This window comes from Haliotis cracherodii, unplaced genomic scaffold, assembly GCF_022045235.1.
Source record: "Haliotis cracherodii isolate W230 unplaced genomic scaffold, xgHalCrac1.p SCAF_6, whole genome shotgun sequence".
Classification (NCBI taxonomy): Eukaryota; Metazoa; Mollusca; class Gastropoda; order Lepetellida; family Haliotidae; genus Haliotis; species Haliotis cracherodii.
In genome coordinates this window covers 67,888,189-67,907,361 of record NW_027266319.1, presented here as the reverse complement: position 1 = coordinate 67,907,361, position 19,173 = coordinate 67,888,189, and the positions used below count along the sequence as shown (strand labels likewise).

At 42.5% G+C, this 19,173-nt stretch overlaps 1 protein-coding gene and 1 pseudogene across 1 annotated transcript in view; one reads left to right on the top strand and one right to left on the bottom strand.

Moving 5' to 3' along the window:
- LOC139444742 (uncharacterized) overlaps positions 1 to 12,688 on the top strand; it is a 57,525-nt gene extending 44,837 nt beyond the window's left edge. Inside the window, exons 35-54 of the mRNA XM_071225678.1 lie at positions 31 to 307; positions 1,155 to 1,341; positions 1,536 to 1,750; positions 1,881 to 2,113; positions 2,361 to 2,514; positions 3,131 to 3,309; positions 3,961 to 4,101; positions 4,306 to 4,471; positions 4,620 to 4,761; positions 4,876 to 4,997; positions 5,273 to 5,412; positions 6,090 to 6,237; positions 6,596 to 6,790; positions 7,282 to 7,485; positions 8,098 to 8,856; positions 9,717 to 9,929; positions 10,665 to 10,760; positions 10,949 to 11,274; positions 11,397 to 11,592; positions 11,711 to 12,688. Of these exons, the coding sequence (XP_071081779.1) occupies positions 31 to 307; positions 1,155 to 1,341; positions 1,536 to 1,750; positions 1,881 to 2,113; positions 2,361 to 2,514; positions 3,131 to 3,309; positions 3,961 to 4,101; positions 4,306 to 4,471; positions 4,620 to 4,761; positions 4,876 to 4,997; positions 5,273 to 5,412; positions 6,090 to 6,237; positions 6,596 to 6,790; positions 7,282 to 7,485; positions 8,098 to 8,856; positions 9,717 to 9,929; positions 10,665 to 10,760; positions 10,949 to 11,274; positions 11,397 to 11,592; positions 11,711 to 11,991 (4,374 nt within the window). The 3' untranslated portion in view covers positions 11,992 to 12,688. The remainder of the gene's footprint in view (positions 1 to 30; positions 308 to 1,154; positions 1,342 to 1,535; positions 1,751 to 1,880; positions 2,114 to 2,360; positions 2,515 to 3,130; positions 3,310 to 3,960; positions 4,102 to 4,305; positions 4,472 to 4,619; positions 4,762 to 4,875; positions 4,998 to 5,272; positions 5,413 to 6,089; positions 6,238 to 6,595; positions 6,791 to 7,281; positions 7,486 to 8,097; positions 8,857 to 9,716; positions 9,930 to 10,664; positions 10,761 to 10,948; positions 11,275 to 11,396; positions 11,593 to 11,710) is intronic.
- LOC139446629 (uncharacterized) overlaps positions 1 to 19,173 on the bottom strand; it is a 161,839-nt pseudogene that overhangs the window by 70,294 nt on the left and 72,372 nt on the right.

Genomic DNA, 19,173 nt, shown 5'->3' with positions numbered 1-19,173 from the left:
TGATACTATAATGTCAAAATCGTGCACTAGGGATACAACGAAGTAGGCCTGCACAGTCTCATCACTTCACGACCTGTGACGGCGGACAACACGCCGCCCTCTAGGGGCCACGTGTATGATGGACAACGCACCAACGTTAGAGGCCAGGCAGAGGACGCTGACTTTGTCACCCTGATGTCGGAGATGGGTTCCTACTGGGAGGGGTTTTCTGACCCCCACTCTTCAATCAGTCACTATCTCCTCCAGGTGGGCACGTGTCGGGGATGTGACGACACGCTCGCTCAGTCACACGTGGGAGCAAGAACAGGTAAAAAGCAAAACTGTTCCCTAAATATCATTAATAACACAAAACAGTCTTCACTGCGCTGGGTGTGAGTACGTTTGTATGCCGCTTTTAATAATATTCCATCATTCTAAGGGCATGGGACACACGAATGTCCTTCACACACTATACCCATGTGGGGAATCGAACCCGGGTCTTCGGCTGAATGATGTAAAGCTTTAATCTCTAGGCTACCACACCACCCACCTTACTTGGACAGTCTTATCATGAGTTGTTTGAGGTTCGCGTTTCTGTGTTTTAGGGAACTGTTAGGATTATACTGTGAGAGCAAATATATAACGAAACCGCGTCAAGCCGACGGCTCTGTGCCCAGTGCCGTCATCTGGTTTAACGAATCCTGGTTACCGATATGTTCTACCAATGTACAGAGTGTGTCCTGTAGTCCGGGGTAACGGGCTTGCGACTGGCGGTATAACCTTGGTATTACATGTCTACGCTTACACCCCGACAGCTGAGTTTAGTACTAATATTTATGAAGCTATACTGCGGTAAAATGTGCGTGTCTAGTTGTTGTACTAATATCTATGAAGGTATGTTGCGGCAAAATATGCGTGTCTAGTTGTTGTACTAATATTTATGAAGGTATACTGAGGTGAAATGTGCGTGTCTTATTGTTGTACTTATATTTATGAAGGTATGTTGCAGTAAAAAGTGTATGTCTAATTGCTGTACTAATATTTATGACTATATAATGCAGCTGCCCTGTGGGTGTCTTATTGTAGTAATATTTATGAAGGTATACTGTCTAATTGTTGTACTAATATTCATGACTATAGAATGCGGCTACCCTGTGCGTGTCCAATTGTTGCAGATGTGGGTTTCCATGACATCGCCTTCAAGTGCGGCATAACGTATTACGTGACGGTGACCGCATGTAACATGGCTGGTCTGTGCACCATGGCGACAAGTGATGGTGTCATCTTAGACTTGACCGCCCCACGAAGTGGGAACATCATGGACGGAACCCGAGATGAAGATGTCCAATATCAGGCTTCCAGGTGATCATGATGCAACTCAATCTGTCATTTGCCATAGTATTATCAAACTTATTTAGAATCCGTAAAAAGACTATTATTTCCATTTGTCTGTCCTGAACCGAAGGTTGTAATCTTAAAACAAAAGAATTACTGGATCATAAGATCACATTATCCTGCCACATAGTTCAGTGTTGTTTTAACATAGTTGTTTTTAGGACATTCCTTGGATGTAAATGGCGAGGCTTCCACGACCCTGAGTCTGGGTTAGACCACTATGAATGGCGTGTAGGGACAACACCAGGAGGTGACGAGATTCTCGCAGCAACGAATGCCGTCCTGGAGGAGGCCATCTTCCACACGCTGTCACGTGACCACCAACTTCCGGTTGGACAGACTCTGTACACGACTGTCAGGGCCTACAACAAAGCAGGTGATGAGCTATTACGCACATCCGTATCCCTCAGTTGTGATATATATGTAGAAAAAACGAATCAAACGAAGAAAAGTGGTGCGTATCCAAAACAGCTAGTTGTACATGTGCTATCACTTTGTTGTGGCAGGTTTATACAGTGAAATTACGTCCAACGGGTTTCGGGTTGACATCACTCCACCAGAAGTTGTAATAACACCAGGGATCCTAGATGGCCACGGTTCCATTGTGGCTGGGACGTCCATCAGCAGGACGACCTTGAGGATAGGCTGGAAGTTCAAGGACGAAGAGTCTTACATAGAGAGACAATACCTCTCCATCTCATCACACCAGCTGGGGGAGTTCAAGTCAAGTCTCCTGAAGGTAACCGTCATTGATCACACGTATTCACGTTAAACATGTTTTAGTATAAAACACTAATGTTATATTTATTGCAATCTATATCATTTACATCTACATGACTATGGAGCAGTCGTTATATCTGATATACGGCCGATATCACGTTATATTTGAACCCACAACATACGCATCTTATAACATTAGAATCATAGTTTCTATATTATGCAAAATGCATTTATTACAAACCATCCTACTTCTATCTTTCCTAAAGCTCCCAGGACTTGTTGAAGAATACACGCTGTCACAGCTGGACCTCCACGATGGAAGCAGGTACACAGTGAAGCTCATCGCCTGCAATATGGCCGGCTTATGTCACTCCTCAGACACTGGGGCCATGCTGGTGGACAGCTCGAAACCATTGACAGGTAACAACACACAGCAATGTGTCCATGAATCTTTGACAGGTAACACACAGTAATGTCTCCATGAATCACTGACAGGTAACACACTGTAATGTGTCCATGAATCACTGACAGGTAACAACACACAGCAATGTATCAATGAATCACTGACAGTTAACACACTGTAATGTGTCCATGAATCACTGACAGGTAACACACAGTAATGTCTCTATGAATCTTTGAAAGGTAACACACATTAAGAAATCCATGAATCATTTACAGGTAACACACAGCAATGTCTCCATGGTCTCCATGAATCTTTTTTACAGGTAATACACAGTAATGTATCCATGAATCATTCACAGGTAACACACAGTAATGTTTCCATGAATCTTTGGCAGGCAACACACAATAATAAATCCATGGATCTTCGACAGGTAACACAGTAACGTGTCCATGAATCTTTGACAGTAAACACACCTTCCTGTTTACATGAATCGTTGATAAGTAACACACAGTAATGTCTTCATGAATCTTTGACAGGTAACAAAACCGTCTCCATGAATCTTTGACAGGTAACTCTGTATCCACGTATGTACCACTCTTCTCTCACTAACACGGCTCTATGACTGCAATGCAGGTGCGCTAGCTGTGCACACCGACCATGCAGCAGGGTTGTCTCGACAACAGTCTGGCTGGATGACATGGAACAGGACCCGGCTGAACCTCGCCTGGCTTGGCTTCTCTGATCTCCATTCTGGAATAACGCACTACATCATCACAGCGGGGTCTGCTGAGTTCGGAACGGACCTTACTGAGGTGGAATCACGTTCATACCAATAACACATTACATATTTAAAGATCTTTGGTTCCAGATTATAATATGCTGATGTGACGTTGGTATGACGTATGCAGTTTCAAAATTAATGTAACTTCGACACATGTATGTATTTATTGGATGAACAGAAATGTAGTAGGGCTACTAACACACTTGCAGAAACAACATAGATGCATAGAAGAGAACTTACAGATTTGTCAACGTGGATGGCAAATTGTTTATAAATTGCCTAAACTCACCGCAGGTCAAACGAGCCCAAAGTCACATTGTTGGTGCATTTTGAGATGGTGAGGTGTGGTGAGGTGTGGTGAGGTGTGGGGAGGTGTGACGAGGTGTGACGGGGTGGAATGGGGTTTTAACGTCGTGCTCAAGATTATTGCAGTTATAAAGCGACGTGGTGCATGGTGGTGCTTGGCGCGTGGTGCGCGCGCACGCGCGCGCGTGTGTGTGTGTGTGTGTGTGTGTGTGTGTGTGTGTGTGTGTGTGTGTGTGTGTGTGTGTGTGTGTGTGTGTGTGTGTGTGTGTGTATGTGTCCGTGTGTGTGTGTCTTTGGCTGTTTGTACTAGTCAGGAATAATGCATCTTGAAACCGCCTTGACACCATTTACTAACAGATACGTGTGTCTGTTTCAGGGAAGCACATTTGTGCTCGTACAACACAATGTGTCTGGCATTGAGCACGATGACGAAGGCAGAGTTCAGACTGGTGTAGTAGACACAAAGGACCTCTCTTCCACACCGTCTGTGTTTGTGGCAATCTGGGCTGTCAACGGAGTAGGTGTTACATGCTTAACCTGTTCCCGAACACCTGGTGTTTTCAGTGATCCATTCATGTAATTGTCACTGCTGATTTGCCTTCTACTCCGAATGGAATCTGCTTTGGCATATTTATATTGAAACTCACGAACAAATAAAAACATTCCCATAGTATTAACCTAGTTATGCTTCTATGTTCAGTGTGTATTCCTTGTGACCCAGGTTGGCCTCCAGAGTGATGCGCTTCACCTGGAACTGGAACTAGGAGCTGGGGGGATGCTCGAGCTGGTCAGACGGTGTCAGTCGTACAACTGTGAGGGTCACTGTGTCTGTGCAGTGCAGGACGGGGCGTGCCACCACACACACGGATGTACACCGCTGCTGGATGGTACGTCACAAGTGATGTCTCCACAGGGAGGATCGAACTCGGTTGCAATAACAATTACAGAATGTCAATCCACAGCAAACATGGATCATTATGACATGAGCCAGTAATCGTTAGTGCATGGCGGTATATGTTACACTTTATGTTCAAGGTGGGTCAAACAATGTTCTGGGTGTGACCGATGTCACTGACCTCCGCTTCACAACATCCGGGGACGTTGAACACTCACCATCAGACACCTTCATGGCTGCCCGTTGGACGGTGCTGAAACAACAAGGGCTGCCTTTCACACAGTACAGTTTCTCTTATTGCTTAATATCTAAACTATTTGTTAAGGTTGCTTGAAATAACTCATCGTTGTGACCACAGTGTGCCAGGTATCCCAGACAGTTTGTTGTTGGCTGCAGGTATGAGGTCAGTCTTGGAGTCAGTGACAGCGACTACCCCACGGGTGTGTTTGACAGTTACTCCCGCAGAGTCTGGTTCAGCGTCGGGCGGCAAACATCAGCTGTCATTCTTCTGGCACACGGTACTGACTCACATACCGATCATCCGATCTTTATTCAGAAGTCTGCAAATTATGTAGTTCCATAAAACGACCTTAGTGCTAAGACGATCCGATACATGACCATTGAACTACGGCAGTCTAAGCGCTAATGTCTGTTATAAACTCCAAACCAAATGTTTCGTATAAAACTATGTGTTGTAGTATTAATTTACAAAGGAATGGAAAAGAAGGGATGTTTGTAAGAGAGTATGAACTATAATGGACTATTCCGACTAACTGTCGTGCTTGTGACCAAGGCGAGGACCTCAGCAGCCGGCACGTCTATTCCTTCTTTGTGAGAGGCTGGTATAATGCGACGACGTACAGCATCTTCAAGTCGGATGGGGTCATGGTGGACACATCCCCTCCCAAGACCACCGACAACCAGGCACTCGCAGTGAGTCAACACACATTAGGTCTTTATTTGCAAGTGGAACAACGCAATCCCATGTTAATTATGTTGCAAGCATGTTGTCAGAATCTCATTGCTCTTCATTAAATACAACTCCCGAACCGGCCAGAGGTCGATACAAGCTGTTACTGTCCGGTCAATATGGACATCATGATGTCATAGTGTTTCATGTGTCGCCATCCGCTTGTCGTGTATAATTGACCCTGTTCACGTTTTGAGTAAACATACCGAAACCACTGGTGGTCGTAAGGCAGATTTGATATTGTCACTCAAACATATTTGGTTGAAAATACGGCTCCCCATTTGTGCACACGTAATGATAAGTTCGTTCGCCTACTAGTGACACGTGTGACTCATAATCGTGAATGGTCTCAAGATATTAAATGTTTCATATGTGCGTTCCACTTAGACTTTAATTTTAATAGGTTTGTTGCCCCTTCATCAATGGAAGATGGTTAAAAAGGCTTTTTTTCTAGGACAATATCTAGTGATCTTTTTGAGGACTTAACAAAATATTTCCGATGTTAATGCTTTCAGTCAGTGTTTTGACTGGTCCAGATTCGACCATCAACTGCCCGTCACGGAATAACTAAATGTTTATGATTGCAGTTTTAAACGGCATTCACCCACTCAATCTACTACACTATATGTTAATGATGCAGGTGATTGAGCTCAGCGATGACGACGGAGTGAAGGATGCAGACTTTCAGATGGAGACGGACACAATCAGGATCAGCTGGACAAACAAGTTCCTGCCGGGCGCTTCGGGTATTCTCAAGTACCGAGTCTACATCAGTACAAGCCCAGGGGGTGAGCGTTCTCAGTTTCCCATATATCCTACCCCCATTGATTCCTGACTCACAACGACCAACACAGCTTGTCCTTCTACATACCTACATGTAGGAATTGATTGACCGGGGATGATATGCCTTTTAACTGGCTTTTGTGTTATTATTAAAATTATTGTTAATATTATTGATGTTGTTATAATTCGCTGTACATGTGATGAAAGGCTGCAATAGCTGACAAATTATAAAGGATTGTTAGGTTCGCATAGGTTCGACTCCCACTTGGGGACAATGTGTGAAACCAATTCCAGGTGCCCCCGTCGCGATATGGCTGACTATAACAAAACTCACTGACTCACTCAATAACTTCACTATTTCAGGACACAGTATCCACGCGTCAGATGACCTGACCACCACGAAGTACACAGCCAGGGACCTGAGTCTACAAGCAGCCACAGTGTACTACTCCAGTGTCCTGGCCTACAACAGAGCTGGCCAGGTCAGCTGGGCTCACTCTGACGGTGTCCGGGTGGACGTGCTGCCTCCTGTAGCGGGCAGAGTGGATGACGGACAAGGTACGTTCCCTTCTATAGTATCAGTGCTTGAAGTGTTGTCTGTTGCTGTACGTCGCAATATTCCAGCTGTACCAGAGCGTCCCGTTTATAATAGAGTGTGGACCAGGGAATAGAATGTTGAGAGAAGGGTTGACGTCCATACGATTACACAGCGACGTCAGTGCCCCACCAACATCACACATCTTAGAGCAGGTCCCAAATAGCCAATGCTTGTCAGGAGTTGTCAGGTTCGGTGACTTGGTTGATTATGTGTCGTTGGCGAGCATTGTTGCTCATAAAATCAATCTCCAGATCGTTTGGTCCAGATTTAAATATTAACAGACATTCGTCATACAGCTTGAATATTGCGGCGTTCCACCTTGAACACACAAACAATTTTCAATTGACATGTGAACATGTGATCTCCACAGAGGTTACAATACCTGGTGAAATGTGGTTACTTGTTACTTGTGTAGTTACCTCCTCTAACTGTTTCTAATACACCCCTGTAGAGATGCACGACACGGACTACCAGAGTTCTCCATCAGAGGTCTCCGCCTCCTGGCACGGCTTCTCTGACACGGACTCCACGATCATCACGTACTTCTGGTGTGTGGGAAGAGTTAACGACACAACAGATTGCAGTGTGCTAGGTTGGCGGGAGATTGGGCTTCATACCACCTTCACTGCACAGCTTGCTTCACCTCTTCCTAGTGGTATGTATCCTGATCACGTTCATCTGGCCTTATCTAAATACCAGCACGCCTACTGTTCACGTATTGATTCTCAATGATGATTACCCAGCTTAGCGTCAAGTTGCACTCATCCTTCGTCCCAAACTTCCTGAGGAGGACAAATTGTCACCAAGGTAAATGTTATGTAAAACAGCAAATTGTCAAAAGCATGTGATGAACCATAAAATGTCCAACAGTGAAATTAAACTGAATTGTTTGATAGGTATTACTTAGAAGTTGATGGATTACAAAGTAGATACAATTTATGGATAACAACTTCTTTAATACTGCAAAGATGACGTTTCGGTATAGATCCTTATACCATTGTCAAGCAAGACGTTTCGGTTAAGGTCCTTATAACGTTGTCACGCAAGACAACGATATAAGGATCCATACCTAAACGACGCTTTTACAGTATAAAAGAAGTTGTTATTCATAAATTGTGTCTACTTTGTAATCCGTTCAAAATCTTGTTCTGTCAAAAGAAGTTGCAGGGTATAGGCTATCACGCTTGCGAATATTCAAAGAGGCGCCTAACTGTTTATTAAGTGAGCCTTCTAGAAACGCCTGATGACGGTATTACCTTGTTTCTAGGTACACGCTTATGGAGCAAGGTGTATGCTGTAGATGCAGTGGGTCACGCCTCAGACGTAGCTGTATCAGACGGTGTTGTCGTCGACACATCTCCCCCCGAACCACAGGGCGTGGCATACCTAGGAGGCAACTTGGTGACGAATCCTTCGTTTGAGATGCAAAATAAACCTGTGAATTCATCGACGTGCAATGAACCGCTTCCCGAGCACTGGCAGACAAACAACTCTACATGCATACACATTATTACATCTGAGCGTCCATTAGCTAGACATGGTAGCAGCTATGTTGTAATCAGCGGATCTATTTTCCAGAGAGATATACATCTCAGTGTGGGGCAAGTGTACAAAGTGAAGATTCATGTGGGATATACAGAGAACACGGACGTACATCACAGCGTTATAGAAGGCTTCGTCTCAGTCGGTATTGAAGTGATCACATTCAGCCTGGAGCCGAATCTATGCCGAGGGGTGTGTGATGTTGGGAGACATTCTGTTATCATGTGGAATACACACACGTTTTCCTTCATTGCCCGGGAGGAATCCACACAACTTACTATTGGCACGAAGTCCAGGTCCATGGCGATGGCAGTTGATCACGTGACACTGCAGAGCGTCAAGTATGGTGGACATGACGAGGCTGGTGACACAGAGAAGCATGTGGAGGTGAACGCGGTGTTCCTGCCTCACTGGTCGTCTGTGCACGTGTCCTGGCACTTTAAGGACACCGAGTCTCCCATCACCATGTACCAGTGGGCAGTAGGTGAGTCCCCCATCACCATGTACCACTGGGCAGTAGGTGTGTCCCCCATCACCACGTACCAGTGGGCAGTAGGTGAGTCTCCTATCACCATGTACCACTGGGCAGTAGGTGAGTCACCATCACCATGTACCAGTGGGCAGTAGGTGAGTCCCCCATCACCACGTACCAGTGGGCAGTAGGTGAGTCTCCAATCATATAAGAGTGGGCGGTAGAAAAGTCCGCCATCACCATGTACCAGTGGGCAGTTGGTGAGTCACCATCACCATGTACCAGTGGGCAGTAGGTGAGTTCCCCATCACCATGTACCAGTAGGCAGTAGGTGAGTACCCAATCATGCAAGAGTGGGCGGTAGGAAAGTCCGCCATCACAATGTACCAGTGGGCAGTAGGTGAGAACCCAATCATGTAAGATCGGGCGGTAGGAAAGTACCCCATCACCATGTACTAGTGGGCAGTCAGTAAGGGCTTGACTTGGGAGGATCTAGATTAAGAATGTATGAGATTATTTATACCACATACTGTGGGCGAAAAGCCCCCATAACAAGGGATGCAGGCCTTAGACGTGTGACCCTTTGTGGAAACCAACGCGCACGCGTATTATGCTGTCAAAACAATGATCATATCAGGGCTAATATTGTTCTCGGACCAGCAAGCACAGGATCGACTCACATGTGGGACGCAAATCGTGGGTGACTTAGGAGTGCGCCACCTATATTAAACTCAGATTACGAATATTGAGCGTAGTGATAAAGATATATGTTTAATTATAAATGGAGAAGTACAGAAACAAAACTGTTGATAGCCTAGTGTGACCTGAGCAGTATCCAAGCCTGTAGGTAATAACATTGACTCTCCATGCAGGTCTGGTGGAAGGGGGGACACAGGTACAAGGCTTCACTAAAGTTGGTAGAAACCCTCAAGGAACAGTTTCTGCCCAGAAGCTCACTCACAACTCCAGACTGTATGTGTCGGTACTCGCCACTAACGCTGCCGGCCTGACATCACTGACCAGAGCTGAACCATTGACGGTGGACATGACACCACCAACTATACAACAAGTCAACGATGGTTCAGGTAAACCAAGCAACTGAAACGTGTCTGGCATTAATATTGTTTACCGTTCCAAATACTCCTGCATGCGTGTACATTCCAGCATGCCCATTCCTTTACAATGACCATAGTGAGTGAGTGGATGAGTATGGTTTTACGCCACTTTTAGCAATATTCCAGCAATATCACGGCGGGGGACACCAGAAATTGGCTTCATATATTGAAGCCATGTTGGGAATCAAACCTGGGTCTTCGGTGTGCCGAGCGAACGCTTTAACCACTAGGCTACCCGACCGCCCCTACAATGACCATAACATTTTGTGATAGAATCCATTGCTCCATTGCTATATGATCATCCAGCTATAATGCTCGATTGCTGTATGATCACACAGCTATAATGCCCCTTTGCTATATGATCACACAGCTATAATGTTCCATTGCTATATGATCACCCAGCTATAATACTCCATTGCTATATGATCACACATGTATAATACGCCATTGCTATATGATCACACATGTATAATGCTCCATTGCTATATGATCACACAGCTATAATGCTCCATTGCTATATGATCACACATGTATAATACTACATTGCTATATGATCATCCAGCTATAATACTCCATTGCTATCTGATCACATATGTATATTGCACCATTGCTATATGATCATCCAGCTATAATACTCCATTGCAAAATGATCATCCAGCTATAATGCTCCATTGCTATATATAAGTTGTAATGCTGTACTTCTAGGAGTTGATGCAGACTTCCTTTCACCAGAGGACATGGCAGCGAACTGGGCTGTAGAAGATCAGGAATCGGATTCTGTCAACTGTGACATTGCTATAGGTTAGGAACAGACATATTGATGCAACATGCTTGTTGTCATAATCAATTAGAAAAATATATTAATCACCGAAAAGGTAAATTCGTGTAGAAACTGCATAAGCTGATGTTGTTTCAACATGTCTTTGTGTATACGAACGGAACTTCATTTTCAATATCGTCTGACTTCATAACTGTTATATCTTCTGCAGGACACACACCTGGAGATGACGACGTTCGTCGGTTTGCTCGAACTAATCCCGGAGTAAGATTTACCAGGTGGAATCTGACTGATATAGTGACGTCATCTGGTGTGAAGGTGTACACGACAGTACGTTGCCATAACAACGCGGGGCAGGCCTCCGAGTCCTCATCTGATGGTGTCGTCATCGTGTCCCAGTTGGCATCTGTAGCTGGCTTCCAGGTCCTGAAGGAGAGCCCCTCTGTGTTCTCAGACAGAGGCCAATGTCACGTAGCCCGAGACACTGTGAGACTTCACTGGGAGGGAGGAGAAACCCAGACTCCTTACACTACGCTGGTATGTCGACTCAAGTTGACGTCTTCAATGCAGATACTTGCTCTAGTCACAACTACCATGTATGAAGCTGGTGTTTGTAACATTCTTACTTATTTGTTTTGTGTTTTTAATTAAACATATAGGTTCACATCGAGGGCAGCAGTTTGATCTACGAACAGATCGTCCCGAGTATATTCACATACACATCTGCCCAGTTGTGTGGCCTGAAACTCAGCGACCTGACAACCTACAACATCAGCGCCATGCATGTGCTGGACAAGGCAGGGTACCCGACAGAAGCTTCTATCACCACGCATGGACGACCACCAAGTTTAAACAGTAAGACAGCACAACAGTTATCGTAAAAACAGCAAATTCGAAAATGCAATTTTAAATGCAACAAAATTCAATGTTATGTTGTATCTGTTTCCTGACATTGATGTCTGGTTTACTTCAGAAGCAGCAATGATCTCGTCCAGGACGTCCGACAGGATGACCACTCTGTCCTGGCCTGGTCTGTTTACCTCCCCCTGGGGCCAGCTTGTGTATGAAGTGATGGTGGGCAGGGTGGAGGGTGGGGCAGATGTGGTGGACGGGCTGCTAACACGCCAGGAGCAGATGAAGCTCAACCTGTCCTCGCACCCGCTAACTGTCACTGCCGTATATGTCTCTATAACAGCCATTGATGCGTGTGGATACACTGCTTACTACTCCCAGGCTGTGGGTGTCGTCCCGTGACTCCAACTGGTTCGTGGAAGTGAAAATCGTGATAAACATTGTTTTCTAACTTTGACAATGTAATTTGATCCCATCCGCCCGTGCTCACAGGTACAATACGTGTATAATATCAGCCACTTTGATCATCATGACAAATTTTGAAATTATATTTGTAATCAAGTTATTTTGTCATGACACAAATATGTTATTTTGTAATAGTTTTTGCTAATGTCCTGATCCTAAAACTGTATCCAGTGTTTTCTGAAAATTATTGTTCCTACCCTTTAATAACTCCTATTTTTAAAAGTTGATTTAACAACACCTACGTAACATTTGTTCTGGGAATGTGCCAGTACCAAGAACCATGTTACAAGGTTTGATAAAAATATCTTTAAAGACATCAATGGTGGTTAAAACAGATACATTAATTATTGTATCAATACCAGCATCTATGTCCTTTTTTCGAATTCATAGTTTTAGATTTTCACATTTTGTAATAGCTGCATTAAGAAGTGTGCTTTCTCAATGTTTACGTCACGTAGATTATCTATATCAAAGACATCTTCTGTCGAAACTTCTTATAAAGTTATAAAAAAGTTGAATGCAAATTCAACCATGAAAGTAAGGATAAGCTGAGAAGGAAAAATCCAAGGTTAACAGTCTCATTATCTGTTGGACGTGATCAAAGATATTTATGCTGAATATATAACAATAACCAATAACCATGCTTCATTACTATAATGTGTTGTTTATTTGTCATTCTTATACCCAATAAATTATAATCATAAAGTTTGGTTCTTTGTTTGGGTTCATCCATTTAATTACGAATTCGGAGGTAGCAGCTAGGGGGTTAGCTGTGCACACAACTGTGAACTTTGTTATAAGCTGGTGGGATTTGGGGAGGATCCTGCATGAGTAATTAACAGACAGGCAAGTGCTTATCCCCACCCGACACTAACTACCCTGCTAACTCCTAATCAACAATGAGACGACATATCACCAATGTTCTAGGAGATAACAAGCAAACCTGTTAAGCGGAAAGTTTGTCCAGGGCCCACTTGCACGAAGTGACTATTGTAAGCTATTTAATTATGTTAAAGTATGGGAGTTACGATCATCTTAGCGCTAAAGACTGTTTTGTGCAAGTGGGCCCTGGGCTTCGTTTCTCAAAGCGATCTTAGCGCTAACGTGATCGTAGTCCCATACTTTAACATAGACTTACGAACATCTTAGCGCTAAGACTGCTTTGTACAAATGGGCCCAGGTCCCTTCATTGTCTATCAATCTGTTATTCTCAATACTGAAAGGCCACGGGCCACAGTACATGTATTGCAAGATACAAGCGCAGAGGGAGCACAAACAAATTACTTCCTCAATGACATGACATGGTAAATAACCCTGATAAGTTACGAACGACATTTGTCTTGACTGATTTCATCAAAGAAACATTTTTTTTATTTTTGGATGAACAAAATAAAACCGTGTTATGTATGTTTTTCTAACGTTATTATTTTTAGTACATGCCATGACATGTGATATTCATCCTCCACTGAATCAGAATTACATTGCGAACACAATCTCTTATTTCTTGGTATATTCTTTTACCTCCCCAGTTCAAGCATTAATATATGTGAACTACATCTTAATTGTGATAGTGATGTCCTAAACTTTCTCAGGTTCAAATGCATTAAATAGCATTCAGTAGATAATAATGATTCGTAAAACTTATTGTAGCAACATATACTTCATGAATCAACAAGAGAAGTCCTACTGGATGTACATGTGGAGAGTAGTTTTTGTCTTAGTGACATTAAAACAAAGTTCTTGATTGTTTGTGACACATTGATTATACCATACATGACAGTGACCACATTTATAGAGGATGATCTTCACATGAAACTGCGTGTTTCAGAGTGTGTTTGAATACCCCTTTCATAATTACGTTTTATCTGCACGATAAGTTCGTTAATTAGGAATGAGAAGAGAAAAGGGCTTAACAAACAGCCATGTCGCTACACTTCAGATTCAGATTTTTTTTATATACATTCATTCAGATTCAAATTTTTTATATATATTCATTTTAATTTCATTTTAGGTTTTTACATATATCTATTATATATAACTAGTTGTCAGTTTCAGTCAGCCATAACAAAGTGTATCTGACCTGTTTTACCAACCAACTGCCCCAAGGCCAGAAGCTTCATTTGCTGATTGGCCAAACTAGCACATATTGTTAAACTGCATGCTTTGATTACATTGCATTCTCTCTCATGAACTGACAGAACAGCTCAGACTTGCAAAGCATAAAGACATTATCTTTAATCAGGTGAGCTAAATGGTTACAATCTCTATCTTGTGTTGTGTTGAAACAAAACAGTATTTCTAAAATGTTATATTAAGTAAACTAGATGTAATTTGATATAAATATTGATTATGTCTAATTATTTAAATCTGCATATGATCAGCTAAACAACCATACTTTATCACTAAAATATATTCTATCCCTTCAATTAAATATGTGAAAATTTTTAACTTCAAGAGTGTTTTATAAAGCTTTATAATTTACAGATACTGAGGTGATACATGCAAATCATTATAAATAAACTGTGTGTCTTATCCTGTTTAACATTTTTAATGTGAAATATATAGTGTTTTGTTTATGTATTGTTTAATCAGGTCATCCATGGTGTTGCCATACGTGTGGCAGTTGGGATACACACCCTTGTATCATCCACAGGGTATGTATTGTGTTATTTATATTTGTCTAACATTTAAGATGTAATCTACTTGTGATGACCACATTTAATATAATATCATGATATCATTCATTCAAAGTATTGTATATGTTAAAACAGAATGTGTAAGCGTTATTGTGTATATATTTTAGTCAAATGAAATTCAAGGAGTTATCTCCCTGGTATGTCGGTATTACGTTGCATGTATATTACTGTATTTGTTCTATTATAATCGTTTAGCGTAAGTCTATCTTGTGGTCAAATGGATAATTGATATGTGTAATGCTTACTTGAAAAAAGACTTAATCTTGCATTAATGATACTGTTTTCCTTATTATTTATTATGTAATTATGTGTTTCAGGTGTCTGATATCTTAGATCCTTGATCTTTGGCATCTGCAATAAAGACCTCAACCCTGTAGTATGTGTTTGTTGATTCGTAAAAGACATGCACTAAACTGCTACATGTGTACAAGAAGTCTACTGCAGTGAAAAATACACAAATGTGCAACATCTCGCTTATTGTATTGTACTTGTATCACTGTAATGAAGTTAGACAACATGCGAACCCGTGCAAATTAGAAGTAGAAACCTAAAGCGATGTAGAAGTGCAATTATTTTCATAGTTCCACTTATAACTTTACAAAACCTGATAAACTGAAGAGTCTAGAGTTTAACACTACACTGAATAGCCCAACAAACTGGTAATACCTAATGTGAAAGATGACGTGTGAGTAAACGCTCAGTTTGTAAATCCTTGTCTCCCACACTCCACCCAATTATGCACTTGATATCTGGCATGATACATAACATTCAGGCATGAAAACATTTGATAAGCCTCGGATATTGTTTTTTGATTTCATAAACGCCCTCGGACTTGTTTTATCCTCACGTAGAGGGCAGATGTATAACAAGGTTAAGCGTCATCATACTTCTACGCGCTCCTAAATGTTCGGTCACAGAAAAATGGAAGATAATGATTTAATAAAATAGTTTGAAAATATATATTGTCAATACAAAAGAATGACTTGTGTTGGTTATCCGCCTGAAAGGGCAAAATGACATCGTAAAAAAACTATGACCTTTCGTTTTTATGAAGAAGGTGGGCGTGTCCTGGCCTATCGGTGGCACCCGCCATTCACACAATTTGCATGAATAAGTGAGTATTTATTGCCTGACAGCGCATATCCTACACCTTCACCGCGAGATCTGACTTGGTTGTGATTCAGGGAAATGTGACAGCAAATCGCTACATGAATCAAATTCTTGAACCCCACCTTCTTTCAATCATTGACCGCCAGAGGGAGCTCCACCGCACAGAGCTCGTGTCACGGTAGACTACCTTAATAATGGCAACGTCAACGCCTTGCCCTGGCCGTCCAGATCTCCAGATCTCAATTCATTGGAACACTGCTGGGATGAACTCGATCGACGTGTACGTCAATGTCAGAACAGGCCGCAGATACTGTATTCCTTTAGCTCGGACTCGACTAGCTCCAGATCAATTTTATGTATTGTACATATATATTCAACAGGAACATGCCTATATATAGTCACCAACTGTAATTTGTTTTTCCTGGAGCAGTATTTATATAAGCAATGTTTTGCTTGTATACCCAACTCACTCACTTACCCACTACAAGTCAGAACAACCGAATCCTATTGACTACAATCCATACTTTACACCTTCCATACGTACTCTCCCATCCCATCCCATCCCACGCACACACACATTACACTACTACAACACACATAATACATATAAACATATATATTGTTATATGGCAGTGTAATGTATTGTTAAACAATGTTGTCATTGTATCATGTTGCTTCTGTTCAGATTCAGTAGAAGTTTATAACATTGTCTTTTGACAATAATTAGAATTAAGAATGTCTTACTATCTTATGCTTTTAAAGTCAATCTGGAATCAGCTATAGTTAGGCGACTAACGGGATCGGGTGGTCAGGCTCGCTGACTTGGTTGATGCATGTCATGGATCCCAATGGCGTGGATCGATGCTCATGATATCAATCACTGGATTGTCTGGCCCAGACTCGATTATTTACAGACTGCCGTCATGTAGCTGGAATATTGCAGAGTGCGGCGTTAAACAACCAACCAACCAACCAACCTACAAATCGCATCGTCATAGCACATGATATAGGATGACGTCACAATGGCGTCACATAGTTATAGCAAAGACAGCAGCCCGTTGTTATGGGTAAGAGGAATACTATAAAGTTGCAGTGGCCCCAAGATTTCTGTTGATATGAGGGCATTTTTTATGATAATTCTATCCATTTTCGCGATAATACCTCGCCTCGCCTCCATTTGCATCGATCAACGTAGGTGGTATACGATTACGTGTCTCTTCATGGATCTTCGCGGGTGGCAAGCGAATGAAAGAAGTGGAGTATCAGGTTGGCCTGCTACACGTCTCGTATTCAATGGTCATGATTATTGCATGTGAACATTCCCTTCTTATTGCTGACCAAAAAAACGTAACACCTTCACTAAATCAATAGTTTATGCCATAAATCTAGACATGTACCCGTGCTGTGTTTACGATGTGTCAACACCAATAACTCAAATGTGGCCCAAACTCTTTTTAAACACAGAACGTACACGCAATTGCTTTGGTACACTTCCTGGTACCCCACGGCCACCATTGGAAACACCGACCTTGTGAAGTGAAAAAGGTGTGCGACAGCCTGTCACTCTAGCACATTTAATTGAATTTAACAACTTCACCAAATACGCTTTCCACATCAGAGGTGAGCTGACATGGGGTTTACGTCGCGGATAAGATCATTGCACTTATATAGCGACGTGCGTGCAAGTGTTAGTGTGTGTGTGTTAGTGTGTGTGTGTGTGTGTGTGTGTGTGTGTCTGCTTTTACTAGTCCGGACTGATGCTGATTTTATAGTGCTAGCCCACTAAGATACCATGCTTGGTATATCACGGACTGTCAGTTTAATGTGGGACGAAAGCCCGAAGTGATGTAGGCCGCTTACCACGTTGATTAAAATCACAAGCACAGGTATGGTGCTGACAAAACCTGGAGACATAATTGGGGAGAACATGGATTCGGACCCACGATCAAAGGTTTCTGATGTTCCCAAGGAACGCACCTCGGAACAGCGAATCGACCCTTACCACATTAGAATATCAGCACTTATTTTTAAAATAAGCGACAAGTGGGAGTTTTGTATCGTACAAGAAAACACTACAGGGAGAATAAAACATGAGGGACAATCATGAAGCGTTTATTTCTTACATGGGGTATCAACATGATGTACAGCCTCTGTATGGAGGTTGATGAAATGTATAAGCTTTCAAAATATTCATCCAAATTTTAATAATGATGACCCCCTGAATAGAATCCGACCTCCTGACAGGTGGATTAAGTTTGGTATTTCCCCCATTTTCTCACAATGCACACGTCGATTATCTGTACCTTTTCTCCTCATACCGATTGTCAAATCTCTCCAACTGTTGGATGCAATCGCTCGGGATGGGACTTATCTGTGCACCTCAGCTACATCTATGGGGAACAAATGACTGGCCACCTCTCTCTTAAAAACAACGTCGTCCAGTATATGACGTCATCAATTTGCGAGCTCATATTCGACTCACCAGAAGTGACGTCATGATAGAACACTGTTTTATCGTGAAATAAACCACGCTTCGTTCTTCATTGTGATTTATCGCGAAGCTGTACTATGTAACATGGTCACTGATAACATTAACGTCCCAGGTGTCCGTTAGGAAGGCTCATTCTAGTCTGTAACCAAGCTTGCCAACACAATACCATGAATGAGTTATCATGACCTATTCTTATCAGGAACCACCACGCGGACAGTCATGACTTATTCATGTTGTAAACATTCCTGCGATGTAATCGTCAATGTAGTCCAAGGTTCCACGTATGTCGCGAGCGGGTAAGTTGCCCCTGGTAACGTCACAACATCCTGGTTTCAGGAGTTCTTGACGCGACTGTTCAGTTGACGGGAAAGAGGTGAGTGGTGAAGGACGGCGATGAAGCTGGTACTCTGTGGTATTGTCATATGTCTCCTCCAGTTCCACAGTGTTGACGGACTTGTGGAAAATGCGTAAGTGGCAATCAAATTTAGATTATGTTGAAATGTAGTAGGTTTGTTAAAAGGATAAAGGAAAATTTAACATAATTTCAAGTGTTGGAATACATAGATGATTAATATAATTAGCGTTTCGTGTTTAATTGGCATGTTTACCTCATCGTGTGACCTCCCCAAATCGATATCTAAGAAGCAGGCACGAGACTATTTTTTTGGTTTGTTTTGTTTTACGCCGCACTAAGCAATATTCCATCTCTCTGATGGCGGTCTGTAAATAATCGAGTTTGGACCAGACAATCCAGTGATTGGTATCATGAGCATCGATCCACGCAATTGGGATACGGTGAAATGCATCAACCAAGTCAGCGCG